The sequence below is a fragment of the Mesoplodon mirus genome (assembly GCF_964341445.2).
Source record: "Mesoplodon mirus genome assembly, chromosome: 4".
In the NCBI taxonomy this organism is placed as follows: domain Eukaryota; kingdom Metazoa; phylum Chordata; class Mammalia; order Artiodactyla; family Ziphiidae; genus Mesoplodon; species Mesoplodon mirus.
In genome coordinates, this window is record NC_138979.1 from 83,921,989 (window position 1) to 83,936,764 (window position 14,776).

The following is a 14,776-nucleotide window of genomic DNA, read 5'->3' on the forward strand; positions in this document are numbered from 1 at the left end:
AAACAACTATGTGCAAACACTATATATACTTTATAGTATTGCTTTGGAAGATTTTATAATATACATAAATGTGATTGTACCCTATGTATCCATTAGCAACTTGCTTTCCTCACTCAACATCATGTTCTCCAGATGTATCCATGTTGACACATAAAGATACCTCATTGCTTTGAACTGCTGTGCAGTAACCTTTTGTGTGAATACACATTAACAGTTTATCCACTCCCATGCCTGGTTTTTCCTGTCTTGAGTTTTCATTATTCTGTGGGCCTGGGTAGGCTCTGTAGCCAAACAGTTGGCAGGACAGCTAATCGAGTGTTAGTCACTCTCTTCCCTACCTTCTGGTCTTTTCTCCTCTCCCCACACCACGTATCTCCCTTCTCCCTGTCCTCCCCACTAAACACCATACTCCTCCCGGGGCTCCTCTTCTTTTCTGAAATCTGTCTCTGCGGTTTTTCCATGCCAGCTCTTTATCTATACCTTGGGAAGCTTTCTCTACCCGTGTTGAATTTTCCTCACCCCAAGGACTATGATTTATTCACCTCTGTGCCCCATCTCCCTCCAGATCTACTCAGCTCCCAGCATTGTTCTAGAATCTGCTGGGCATTCAATCAACAGTTTTTTAAATCAGCACATCAATGAACAAAGCCTGTAGCCTTTAAACAACTTATAGAGACCACTCCCACTCGGCTAGGCATGGACTCATCTGAGCGTGGAATAAAATCCCACAGGGCACACTGTGTATTTTCCTGGAGAAGCTGTTCAGGGGCCAGGCTCAGGAATCCTCCAGTGCTGCCCTGGCCATGGCCCCCACTGCTTTCAGGGATGCTCGGGTGAGGGCCTGAGGGGTGAAGGCCCCTGCCCCCAAAACCCGAAGGGATCAGACCCCTAATTGGGACAGATTTTCAGGGGTGGCAAGCGAGAGGTACAGGGCTCCTGCCCCTCTATCTGGGGAGTCACCAGAGACCGCCTGTAAAGTTATGGAATTCCCCAATAATAATTACAATTAATTGAACACTTAGGGTAAGTAACCCAGGGACATTCCTTGGCACTTGACAAACACCTGGTTGTACTTGCAGCTGCTAATATTTTAGGGTTTATTAGGTCCAAGGCTCTGGGTTAAGTGCTCCTCACAGATTTTTTTTCTTAATTTCACCTTTTCAAAAACCCTATGTAGTAGGAACTAGTAGTAGCAGCAGTAGTAGCAGCAGTAGTAGTAGCAGCAGCAGCAGTAGTAGCAGTAGTAGTAGCAGTACCAGTAGTAATAGTAGCAGTAGTAACAGCAGTAGCAGCAGCAGCAGTAGTAGTTGCAGAAGCAGTAGTAGCAGAAGTAATAGTAACAGCAGTAGTAGTAGCAGCAGTAGTAATAGTAGCAGTAGTAATAGTAGCAGCAGCAGCAGTAGTAGCAGTAGTAATAGCAGCAGCAGTAGTAGCAGTAGCAGTAGTAGCAGTACCAGTAGTAATGGTAGCAGTGGTAGTAGCAGCAGCAGTAGTAGTAGCAGTCGTAGTAGCAGTACCAGTAGTAGCAGTAGCAGTAGCAGTATCTCCACTTTACTGATAAAGAAACTGAGGCTCAGATGAGGCAAAATATCCCGCTCAGGATCACACAGTAAGTGGCAGAGCCAGGATACAAACCCAGGTGGCTGTGCTGTCTCCAAATGCCCTTTTCTCTTCCCTCTGTCCCTCCCTCCCTTCTTTTCTTCCTCCCTTTCTGTTAAACATGATTTTTTATTATACAAAGAAAACCTGAGTATATTTTTCTAAACTTCCAGACCATATACCTAGAGTACAAATCTTTATTATCCTCCCTCTTCTCCCATCCTAATCTGTGCATAGAAATACAGGGCTTTATTTCATTGTGAAGCTTCTGACTGGTTTTCTTTTTGTTTTTTGGCCGTGTTGGGTCTTCGTTGCTGCACTCTAGCTTTCTCTAGCTGCGGCAAGTAGGGGCTACTCTTTGTTGTGGTGCACGGGGTTCTCACTGTGGAGGCTTCTCCTGTGGCGGAGTACGGGCTCTAGGTGCACGGGCTTCAGTAGTTGCAGCACGTGGGCTCAGTAGTTGCGGCATGCAGGTCCTAGTGCGCACAGGCTTCAGTAGTTGCGTTGCACGGGCTTCACTGCTCTGCAGCATGTGGGGTCTTCCTGGACCAGGGATGGAACCCGTGTCCCCTGCATTGACTGGCGGATTCTTAACCACTGCACCACCAGGGAAGTCCCCTCTGACTGTTTTTTTTTTTTTTTTTGAGCTGTATAAGTAACTGCCTTTATTATGTTTATCATCATCATCATTAGATCCTGAGAATTCAGAAGTAAATAACCCACAGTCCTTGCTTTTAGGGAGCTGATAGACAAGTAGTATGGAAACACATGATAAACCATTAAGCCAATCAACATGCAGAACAATAATTAAAAGTTTTAATAAATGTAGTGGAAGAAACAAACAGAGGACTGGGGGAGATGATGTAGGAATAAGGATGATACAGGGAGCTTAACCGGGGATTAGATGGTGGAGAAGAGCTTTCTGAGGAGATGCTAAAACCTTGTGGTGGATTTGAACTGTGTCTACTTAGGTCTCTATTTTCCAGAATTTTCTTCCTTGCTTAGTTCTTGTTTGGGTGAGCCACAGAGACATTTTGCATAAGATTTGGAAAACCGAAGTAAAGCAGCTGCCTTTTTTTTTTTCTAACGCTAGGAAGTTTGGTGCAGGGCTCTGGGACTGTCGCAACTCCAATGTGAAGTCACCGATCTGCCGGCTCTCATGCTGATGCGGGACAGCAGCCCAGCCTGCAGCTCCTGCAGCACCTGCTCCAGCGTGAAGCAGCTCTTCCTTCAGCTGCTCCAGATGCTGGGCTGGTGAGTACAGCCTAGTGATGAAGGGTGCTAGCTTTTCCTATACCACTTGCATTGTGGAAGTTGGTCCGGAGACAGTGAGAGACAAATGTGGACTCCTGCTCACCCCATGGGGTCTGATTGGTTTTTAAATGATTTTTTTCTTTTTGGGGGTAAGCGATAGATTCCCACGGCTCAGAAATCAAACTCTCTAACTATCCAGCACTGTCTCCATCTCTGCCCCGCCTCATCCCACCTTCCTTCCTCATCCACAGGGGACCACTGGGCTCATTTTCCCCATGTCCTCCCAGGGCATCTTCATTTACATCCACTCATGGACAAGTGTCCTTTCTGATTTCTCCCAATTTGGGCCCCAAAGGTAGCACACTCTCCACACTGTTTTGCATCTTCAACAGTTGTTTATGAACCATTGTTCCATAGTGTGTTTTGCCTCTGGTTTGTGGGAAGGAAGGGAGTAGGGCAGGCCTCGGGCAACATTTCTCAAAGGAGGCATTTGTTCTGTGATGTTCTCTTAGCTTCCTTCCTGCAGCTCATTCCCACCCCTCTTGGTCCAGCTCCATCATTGCTGGGCCCTGGATGTCTGAACGTCCTCCCTGATGGCTCTGCACATGCCCGACCAAAGCCGTGACCCTCTTTGCCCTTCCCACACTGCTAGGATACACTGCTTGGTACGGTAGCATGAGTGTCCCCCTGTATCGAGTAAAGAGCTAATGGTGGCGTTTCTGGCAGTGCGGGGAGAGTGCCTTTGGGGAAGGGGCTTCATGGGTACTGCCGAATGGAGCTCGGCAAGTGGCTGCAGCATCTTGGGATAGAAGGAGCAGCAAATCTGGAAAGCTTCTTCCTCAGGCAGTGCCCGCACTGCCACCAGGCGAGGGCAGGACACCATCCCGCCTCCCACAGCTTCTGTCCCTGCCCGCCCCAGCCCTGCCCTGCTCCTTTGTGCACCCAGAGCTGAAGTGATGACTCACCAGTGACCTTGATCCCAGCTGCTCCCTCAGAGGGGCAGTCTTCGCCTCCCAGCCTCTCCCTTGGGAACCAAAGCTGACAAAGCCATCTCCTGCCACAGCCTTGCCCTGGGCGGGCCCCACCTGACCCGCCATTTTGGGGGAGCTTGACCAAAAATGGAAGATTTGATTGAATTTATCCAACACTGAGATCAGAAACTACTGACTTAATGGTGGCTAATACTGCCCCTAAAACTACCTGCAATTCATTCTGAATTCATTGAATACATATGTATGGAGAGCCTCCTATGAGCCAGGCACTGTTCCATGTCTGGAAATGGAGCAGTGAATACAAACCCTTGTTCTCGTGGAACTTACATCCTGGGAGAGCAGGCAGCCAATCACATCCTCCCACACCAAATAAAGTGTGTGTGTGTGTGTGTGTGTGTGTGTGTGTGTGTGTGTTTGTACTGCCAATATTTGTGTATTTGTACTGTCAACCAGGAATACCTATAGATGAACAAGTTGGGTTTATTACTTGTTGCAACAAAGGAGCCCACACACCATAGGGGAACTAAGGGCACCTCAGCACAAGGGTTTTAGGAAGAACCTAGAACAGGATTTGGGCTTTGGCTGGGTCGTGTGGGAGAGGGCCTAAGAAAGTGAGGCTTTGACCTGGATTGGGTGCTGCCAGAAAGCAGTGAGGAGTCTATGATAGGGTATCTTAGTAAATCTCATCTAAAAGGAGGGAGAGCAGATGGAGGTCAAAGCTGTAGTTCATAAAGAAACAGCAGTCACTCCTATTACCCAGGAGACACAGATTTGGGTATTTTGTGGCTTGGACAATGCTCATGTTGTGCTGCATTCAGACGTGATAATGGAGTGATCTTGTTTTTGTCTTGACACATCGTGGTCACAGAGGGACCTTGTCTGATGGTGACGTCCTACTAAATTGTATCCATTCAACGGGAGAAAACAGCAAAGCCTAGCTGTGTGTGCAGGGCCAGCTCCCAGATGTCAAGGCTGCTTCTCTGTCAAGCTCTCTCTCACTCTGTGTATAATACATATGTAACTTCAGGTGGAAGTAAGTGCTTTGGAGATAGAGAGGGCTAGGAGTTGCCAGCATGGGGAATGTGGTTACTTTGAAGCAGGTGGTCAGCGAGGCCTTAGGGAAGGTACCATCTGAGCAGAAACTTGAGGAAGCCAGGAGACAGCCACGTGGACATCCGGAGAAGAGCTTCCTGACTAGAGTCAGCAGAGGCCTCCGCAGTGGGAGTGGGCTTGGCTTGATTGAAGGGAGCTTCTCTTGTTGCGGAGCACGGGCTCTAGGTGCGCAGGCTCAGTAGCTGTGGCACACGGGCTTAGTTGCTCTGTGGTATGTGGGATCTTCCCGGGCCAGGGCTCGAACCTGTGTCTCCTGCATCGGCAGGCGGATTCTTAACCACTGTGCCACCAGGGAAGCCCGCATGCAGCAACAAAACCCAACACAGCCCAAAGTAAATAAAGTAAATAAATTTATAAAGAATAAAAGGGGGTCAGTGGGCCTGGAGCAGAGTGAGTGAGGGGCAGGGCGGTGGAAGATGAAGTGTGAAGCGTGGTCCAGGCCAGATGGGGTCAAGCCTGTTGGCCAATGTGAAGAATTTGGCCTTCATTCTGAGTGAGATGGGAGCCATTGGAGGATTTTGCAGGGACAATGGACACAGTCAGATTATATTATAAAAAGCCTCCTCTGGCTGCTTTTGAGACTGGACTCTAGGCAGCAGAGATGGGAAATGCTTCAGGAGGCTGCTGAGATGGCCCAGGGGAGGAGAGATGATGCTGGTTTGGACCAGCTTGGTGGTGGCACATAAAGTGGTATGCAGTGCTCGGACTGGACACGGATTGGAGGTAGCGTAAAACAGAATGGTGCCAAGAGTTTTTATTTGAGCAAAAGATTGAGTTGTCCTTGCCTGAGATAGGGAAGCCCACTGAAGGAGCAGGATGTCTTTTGCAAAGTAGTGCAGCGGGAGCTCAATGGAGGCGTGCTAAGGTGAGGAGGTGTCCCTAGACATCCAAGCCAAGGTGTCGAGTAAGCAGGTGCACCTGTGGGCCTGAAGTTCCTGGAGAAGTTTGGTGGGAGTACAGATATGGGAGCTGTCTTATGTTTATCTGAACAGAAGGCCTGGGCCTGGATGAAATCACCTAGATCTGAGTGTACAGAGGGAAGAGGGAAGAGGTTTTGTTTATCTGCACTCACTTCCCAGGCACTCCAATATTTGGAAATCGGGGAAGTGAGGAGAAATCAACAGAGGAGACTGGAAAGGAACATCCAGAGAGGTAGGAGAACCAAGAATTCAATCATCTATTGACAAATATGTATTGAATTCTGAACGTCATCTCAGAATTTCTAAGACCTTAGATTCTGAACTACTGAAATACTGGACAGATGGCAATGCCAGGAGGGGAAAAGAAGGTGTGGGCCAAGACTGTTCGTTGACACCCGGAATTTCTTCCCTCTTTCTTGATAACAGAAACCTGACTCTGTTGGGAGAGGCAATGTACTCACATAAACGTCTACATAAGATATAAATGGAAGTATCATGTGAGACTTTGGAAGCTTGCTTCAATGGAGCTAACACGGTTGGGAGGCACACGTCTGCTCTTCTACTCTTATTCCTTCCTGCTGTATGAAAGATAGATGTTATAGTTGGAGCTCCAGCAGCCATCTGGAATCATGAGGCATCAGCAAAATGAGACCAAGGATTAAGGATGGCAGAATGGAAGTACAGGAGCCCATGCTCTTTAAAACTGTGGAGTTGCCAACTAGTCATAGATTACTTAATTTTAGATTTATTTTTCATGAGCAAGAAACAAACTTCTGTCTTTTTAAAATTCACAGTTATTTTAGGTTCTCCGTCGTAATGTTGCAAAATCTGATTCTAACTGAGCTGAGATTTATTCATAGTTTTTCAAAACTGTGTGCACAACTTGTGTGAGGAACCAAGTTGCCTACACAGCTTGTCATGGTCTGTGCCCTCCCAGGACTCCCTGTGTGGTGGGGAGGACAAACAGGTACATGGGTCATTACAGCATCGGCTGGTAGGGGCTATGATGGTGGTTGTGCTCCAGGGTCTACAGCAAGAACTGAGACAGATGGTAACGCAAGCTCCGTCCTCTCCATTCCTTTCAAATCATATCTAAATTCAATGACTCAGCAAGTGTTCTCGGTCTGATTTTGTTCCCTTGCCTACATTTAATTTTAATTTATTCCAGTACCTAATTTAAGCTTGGAGTTGAGGAGGGGAAAAAATGATAATGTGGACCAGGTTTTAGATGGTTGGCACTTATAATTTCACAGAGAGTCTCAATGGAATAATAAGCAATGGTTATGAACTTGCTAATAATCAGTTTGGTATGTGGAGCTTCGTCCAACTAACAATTCTATAAATACTCAAGCTCCAGAAAATTGGCAGGAGTCTAAAATTACAAACGTGATCTGTGTCATTTCTTTAATGGACCAATTATTTTGATGCCTCCTTTTCCCCTTGGAAGGCACCTTAGCAGCACACTTGGCTAGCTTCTTACCTCTGGCCAAGACTGCTCTTGACTAACAGAACCCTCGTGTCGTACCCATCTCCAGATCTAGGCCAAATGGAGACACAAATCTATATTGAGCACTTATTAGGTACCAGGCCCATTACATGCGTGCTCTTATCTAATCTTTACAATAACCCTGCAAAATAGGTTCTAGAATCTTCCTTTCTCCAGTAAGAATCCAACACCCAGAGAACCTGAGCACTCTGCCTCCAGTCCTAAACAGCTCTTGAGGGTAGAGCTGGGGTTCAAACCCTTTCCTCTACACCATGCTGTTTCTGCCCAAAATGCCTAGTGTCTTCCCTGTCATCTTACAGACTTTTAAGCCTGCAATCTCTTCTGTCCAATCTAAACAGCTTCCTACCCATGGGCTCTCCTTCCCAGTTTCCACGGGTCAAAATCCTACACCTCATCCAAATCTTTTGTGCAGTCACATCACCTCCCCAGTAAACTTCCTGGCACCTCCCATCAGTGTGAACTGTGCTTCCTGGGAATTCTCCCCGCCCCATGCTTGGCTCTTACAACACTTATCATTTTCTGTACTTTACCAGGGCTTTTTGCATCCTTTTTGTATCCTACCTGAATTATCCATTATCAGCGGGAGGGAGGAAAGAAAGGACATTTGTTGCACACTTACTTTGTCATAGGAGTTTGTCTTCTTTAATCCCTCAGATAATCCGATGAGGACTTTTTACCTGCCATGTTACAGATGAAGTTGGATACACAGCAACCTGAAGTGGTGGAATGAGATGCAAACCCAGAAAGCAAGAAGGAGAAATTATAGATAATCTTCCCCACTCTTGAGCCTAGCCCATCGCTCAGGCATCCAGCAAATGTTTGTGGAGTGAATGAATGAATGGATGAATGAATGAATGAATATTTGAAGGTCGGTTTACAAAGGAACTTAGTGAGAAATGACACTGGTAGGAGAGCTGAAGTACCCTGAAAACGACATATTCCAAGCACAGATGGGGTTCAGTGGCTGAAGAAAATCCCAAACACTGAAAGGAGCTCAAAATAAAAAGAAACGGTTTCCTTAACACTTTCACAACTAAAGGTGTGTCTCCGCAGACCAGGTACAGAAGACGTACTTGCAATCTACAGAGCTCCCTGCTTCAGAAAGCTCTGGAACACAGTCGGGTTTTGTTCGCAAACTTCGGCCGCGGGGGCGGGCAGCGGTCTGCCGCTTTAAGAATCTGGTCGAAGTCCTTTTTCTCTCCCTGCCCCCCACCCCCCCACCTACGGTGCCAGGGAAGACCAGCGCCCGCCCCCTTTCTCCTCTTGCTGGCTTAACTACGGGTTCGGATGCCCATCCGTCACAGAGACGCCGCCTCTGATTGGCTTCGGGCTGGGAGGCGGGGCGGGAAGGCCGGAGAAAGTAGTGTGTTGGCGGCGCCCCGGCTGTACCTCAGTAGCCGCGCGCTCAGCGGCTTTTGCGAGCTGGGGGAGGGGAGCAGCGGCGGCGAGGGCTGCGGAGCCTCGCGCGGGCTGCTAGGGGCTTCTGAGCGCGGCGGGTGGCGACGCCACGAGCGGTGAGTACCCGGCCTGGGCTGGGGGCGCCGTCCCAGGCCGGTCTAGCTGCGCGCCCGGCCGCCGGCTTTGGCACTTGTCACCACCCCTCACCCCGGGCCGGGACCGGGAGCGCCGGGTCCTGCGCGCCCCGCCGTGGGAGCCCCCGGCAGAGTGAGCCTCGCGGGACCGCGTGCCCCGCGAGCAGCACAGCGGGGCTGGAGTCCCTGGAACCGCCTCGGCCACCTCGGGGTCTCGGAGGGCAGGATTCGGGGACAATGGTGGGGCGTGGAGATCTGTAGAGAGCCGTCCCCTCCCCAAGCCCGCTCCTCCCTCCTCGCGAGTGCCGGGGGACCCGGCGAGGGTATTTGCTGAAAGCTGTGAGCGAGAGAATGAATTGTTTTGCAAATGGATGTTGCGCGCGGGAGCTGCAACTCTTTCCCCTGGGAGTGCTTGATTCATTGAGTCCGCAGACTGTGTTTTTAAAAAATGACTATTGATCCTGGAAAGAGGAGGCTGCCTGTCTTTGAGGATGTGAGTAGCCCGGCTTTGCGCCGCGGGCCGGGCGAAGTCCCCGCGCCCTTGACGCCGAGGGCCAGATGGCTGCCTGCCTCGTGCAGAGCGAGGGCCGAGGGTTTAACCAAGGGAAAGGTCGTCCACGCGAGCCCGGCCCGGAGTCTCCTGTGCCCCGGCCGTTTACGTCCCACCTGACAGGGCCCCTCGTCTCTGTTTGGAGAGCTGTGGAGCAGCAGAGGAATGGTCACCCGTCCTAAGCCTCGCCCACCTGCCCCCCAGGGTGGCCGCCACCCTAGCAGGTCCAGAGTAAGCCTTCTCTGGCCCTGGCTGTCCTGTTGACCCCATCTTGCCCTGGCTCCGGGACCCCGCAGCACTTGGGCACGCCCCCCACTCCTTTTCCCCGTCGTGGTTGCTTGAGGAGCTTTCTGGTTGGGACTCTGTGCCCCCAGGGGCACCATACATTTTTGTGCTGGTGCTTCAAAGAACCCAAAGTTCATTTCCACTACCTTTGAGCAGAGAACTCTTTATAGAGATCTTAACAAAGGGGGTGGGGTGGGGGCCGACCCAGGTTCCCCGCAGGTTTAACGCAGCCACTCTTGGTCCTGCTGGGTTGCTTTTGGGCAGGGGGAAGGCTCCCTGAGCTTTGGCCCTCCCTGGTTAGTCAGGGCAGAGAAGGCCAGGTGTCTGGGCCTTTTGGTTTCACTCTGGTTCTGGGGCGTGACTGAGGGAGGGAAGTTGCCAGAGGGAGAGGAGGCAGGAACCCCACAGTCTGATCACAGGCCAGACTCTGGTGACTCTGACTTGGTCCAGGCCCTTTGGGACCCTGGGCCTCAGTCTGCCCGTTCACAGGTGGGACCGAAGCTCTTTGAGCCCAGGTGTGCTGTTAGGATTGCTAAGGGGCTGTTGGTGAAGGCTTGCATTTGGGGACTGGGGAGGAGTAGGACCCAAGGTCCACCCCACCGGGGGCAGGTTTGGTGTCCTTCTAACACGGGGTCCTTGAGTCCCCAAGCCGTGCCTTTGGATGATGAGGGAATCAGTCTTCCGTGCCCGGCAGCTGTCTCCGTTTTGAGCCATTCCCTTTGTCAGGAAGTGACTCCATGCAGGTTACTCAAAGGAAGGTAGAGAGAAATGGTAGAGACCTTCCTGCCGGGGCTCAGGCTGCAGCCGGATTTATGTATGCGGTGCAGAGAGAGGAGCTGCGGGCGAGTGGCACACTGCACCTCAGAGGCGGCTTGTGCAGCCTGATGCCCCTTAATAGCATCTTAAACCTGCGGGCGCTCAGCGTGGGAGAGGAGAGCAGGAAGAAAGAGGACGATTACCCGGGCCTTGGACTTCCTGGTCTGCAGCGAAAGCAGGCTTGGTACTTCCCATCTGTTACCGTGATGCACGATGTGGCGGGGGGAGGGGGGCGTCAAAGGGAGTGATGGTTTGTTCATTCATTCGTTAATCGATTAATTGATTCATGGTTTGAAGGGGCTTGATTGGGACCCTGCCTTCGGGGATCTCCTGGACCAGGTGTGCTGGCATGCATGTGGGTTAGAGGCCCTGACACATCGAGATGTGCACAGTACCCCAGTGACAAAGGCAGCAAGGGGAGCTGAGGGGACACAGGAGGTGCGCGGGTGGTGAAGGCTTCCTGGAGAGATGATGCCTTGATTAAGTAAAGATGAGAAAGGCATGTGGTGGGCTACCACCTCCCCCCACCCACTCACACTTCTCCCAGAGGCCACTTCATTGCCAGCCTCCAGGCAGGTGCAGGTTGAGGGCAGAGAGCATGCAGGTGGGAGGTGATGGAAAGGTTCACCTGAGACTATGGTGGTCTGGCCCAGGAGTCCCCCAGGAAGATGGGTGGCTTCTGGATACAGCCGATCTGCTCAGGGGATCATGGGAGACCCCACTCCAGCAGCCCCAAAGACCAGGCCATCGCCTGAGCCCTTAGTCCCAGGGTACCAGCCCTCAGTGTGGGTGTGGCCTGAAAACGGAGGGGGCTAGCAGAGCTGGCACAAGAAAACAGAGTGGCCAGACACAAATGAATTGGCTGATTGAGATGCTCCTTTTCATCTGATGTGGTAAATTTCATAATTGAATTGCCTTAGGCAACCAGGGCTGTTGAAGCGTTTTCCCAGCCAGAAAACACTTAGTTGGGACAGCTAGGGGCGGGGGTGGGGAGAGTGTATGCATCCACAGCTTTCCCTCACAGCATCCCAGCAGGCCTTTTCCCTTAGGAATCTGGGTCTGTCCCCAGGTGATGGAAGTCAGCCCAGCCTCCCCTCTAGGTTCCACTCCCTTTCCTAGACCATCTGGCCCCTGAGCAGCACTGCTCCCACCCCAGTGTAATATGTAGCTAAAGCTGATACCTGTCACCTTCAGGCACTCACCTTGCCAGACTTACTGCAGTTCCCTTAGCTGTTAGGAGCATGGAGGGGGGATTGTGGGATGGAGGGCAGAGAGAGGGCTCAGGGATGGGAGGGTTCCCTGTTATTAAGTCTCTTCAGCACCAGGTTGGGGGTTGGGGGGAAGAGCATGGGCTCTTTGAACAGGACTCGGGTTCAGATGTTGCTTATGTGTCTGTGGGCAGCCCTCTCCTGGTGTCCCAGCCACCTGCACCCACCCTGCCCCCTCCCTCTGGTGCCAGTAGACGCTGTTCTTTCTTACTGCTAAAGCTTTCCTTCCCAGCCCTGTCAGTGGCCTTTTGGATGAAAAATGGTAGGCGTGTGTGGCTCACTAACCTGTTTTTAAAAGTGCCAGCTCTGTGGTCTCAGAAATCCAGCTTAGTTGGGAACTTTCACTGTATTTTCTGCAAATACATAAAAATCTCTCAAGCCATTCCCTCCCCCAACGATGGTCTCCTGCACCTCTGGGACAGAGTTTAGATGAGGCTCTCTGGGCCCCACCTTGTCTCAGCGTGACTGAGGCCCAAGGCCAGCTGCACCTCTTCACCAGCTATCCCACAGATGGAACCCTCACACCTGGACCGTGTCAGCAGAAAGAGCACTTAAGTGGGGGTCTGGGAGTCCTGCTCTGCCCCTACCTGGCTGTATGACTTCCTGTAGGTCCCCTTACCTCTATGGGCCTCGATTTGCTCTTCTGTAAAATGGGTGGATGTTCTTCGGTACAATGCTTCTACTAAATGTCTTGCTGTAAAATCTCAAAAGGTCTTGTGTCCTCTGGTATTAAGTAGTTATATAAGGCTTGAGTTACTTGCATAGCTCTCTTGGGCAGGAAGAGGGAGTGGTGGCCAGTAGAGTGCAGAGGGGCTGAATTAGAAGGCAGGAATCTGGCGTCCTAGCTCCAGCTCCGCCTCTGATGGGTGCCGTGGGCCTTTGGGCAGGTCGCCTTCCGTCTCTGGGCCCTCATTTTTCCACCTGTAGAATGAAAGTGGTGTAGTAGGCAGGAGCCCCATTTCCTTTCCTTTCTTGGTGAGTGGAAACTGAGTCAGACTTTCCCAGTAACTCCAGAGAGGCAGGGCTCTCTCCTCCCTCGGTCCCCTGCCTCTGTCCACTGCCTTGGAGTTTGGGGCCCAGGTGTGAAGGGCAGCAGGTGTGGGAGCACTTAAATTGACACCCCCCCACCCAGCCCGGAACAGATGGGGTGAGACCTCGCCTGCGGAGTGTCCCCTGGGCATAGAGCCTAGGGCCACCTCTGAAAGGAGAGATGGACAAAGACTTCCTAGGGGGCAAGAGGGATCTTGAGGGAGCCCAGGGGGACAGAGGAGGACGCCAGGCTCCCTGCCTCCTGCACGCAGCACTTTGCCAAGGAGGCGCCTGCAGGACCAGTCTGATGGCTCCTCCTGTGAGCAGGCGGTAGGCGGGGGCTGAGCAGGGCCCTGGGAGAACTGTGTCAGCGGCTGCCAAAGGGAGGACCCCTTTGTCGCTCCCCACCCACCTCTGTCTGCCAGGAAGTCACCTTGGACTTTCAGCCGCCCTGCCCGCCCGTCCATCAGAGTAGGATGCGGGGATAGGATGGAAACTGAAACTCAGACTTGCTTACTTTCTGCCTGCTCCTGTTGGGCCCCCAGGGAGAGGCTGACCACAGGTCAATCTAGGCTGAAAGGAATTACTTTCCTAATTAAGATAAGAAAGGCTTGGCTCATTCAAACCCCAGGATGAGCTGCCTGCGGGATTTGCAGTTGGCCAGGTCAGATCTGTCTGGGCAGGAGTGAGGGCCAAGAGATGGAGGAGCTCTTTTTCTAGAAAGCCATGGCGGTTGCATCCTGCATCCAGAGTTCAAGTTCTGCTGCATCCCAGCTGGGCTTGCGAGACCCTGGGCAGCAAGTCCCTTAACCCGTGAGCACCTGTATTGTTTGCGGCTTTGGAAATCTGAGGGAGCGCAATATACAGCTCCATTCAGGCAACAGACATTTATTCAGCACCTTCTGAATGGCTCACCCTGGCCAAGAAACTGGGAAGGGAAAGTCAGGTTCAAAGAGGGTCTGTACTTGCAAGCTCGGCCTCTGGCCTGGGAGACAGACAAGTAGTCAGGTGGTTATGGGTCAGCGCTAGGCTGTGCGTGGCGTGGCCAGAGCCATTGGACACGTGAGGAAATGGACTGTCGTTTGTGCCTCGATTCCTAATGTGGCCAACGAATGTTTTCTGCCGTCTGTTTTTCTGCCAGGATCTGCGATACAGCAGAGAACAAGGCAAGGTCCCCACCCTCCTGGGGCCCCCATTCAACTGGGGGAGGCAGACCACAGCTGGATAAAATAAATAGAGCTGCGGTTGGGCTGCAGAAAGCAGACGGGGAGGTGTGAGGAAAAGGATCAAGGTGGGGCATCTGCTTAGTCGAGGGGGCCCTGGGCTGGTGACATTTGAGCCGAGACCTCCAAGATGGCAAGAGGCAGCCGTGGGAAGATCTGAGGAAGGGGGTGCCCAGCAAGTGCACAGGCTGGGAACATCGTGGACTGGGGAGGGGATTGAGACGAGACCCAGAGAGAGGCTGCAGCCATTCCATTCTGGAATCTTCTGATGCATAGGGAGCCTAAGGAAAACATGTTCCTTTTAAGTTGTTTTATTGTCTTTAATTTCAATCATACATCAGCAGGTTCCCTTTATAAACAAACAATATAAGAAGAAATGGAGCATGGTATGAAAGTGGCCCCATCCTTGGTATCTGTCAGCAGTTTGGGGCATACTGTTCTCATGCCCCTTTTCATATAGAGATTTTGTGCTTATGTAATTTGGATCACACTCAGTACTCCACAGGGTCTATCATTTACTGTGTGGTGGATCTCTTTCTCTTTTCACAGCAGTGTAGTATTCCACGGTGCGGCCAGACCACCATCTTTCAGTTCACAGTCTCCTAACAGGAGATGTTTCGGTTGTGTCTGATCTTTCTTCCCCCCTATACAATCCATGAAGTCATGCACATCCTTGATCGTACGTCTT

General features: G+C 51.4%; 1 protein-coding gene across 1 annotated transcript in view; it reads left to right on the top strand.

The window, feature by feature from the left end:
• Positions 1–4,918: 4,918 nt before the first annotated feature.
• The window catches only part of LOC309802862 (uncharacterized protein), a gene marked incomplete at its 5' end in the record, with an annotated part of 165,200 nt that continues 155,342 nt past the window's right edge, over positions 4,919–14,776 (top strand). The window contains 3 exon segments of the mRNA XM_082618744.1: positions 4,919–4,969; positions 5,753–5,823; positions 8,690–8,899. Coding sequence (XP_082474870.1) covers positions 4,919–4,969; positions 5,753–5,823; positions 8,690–8,899 — 332 coding nt within the window.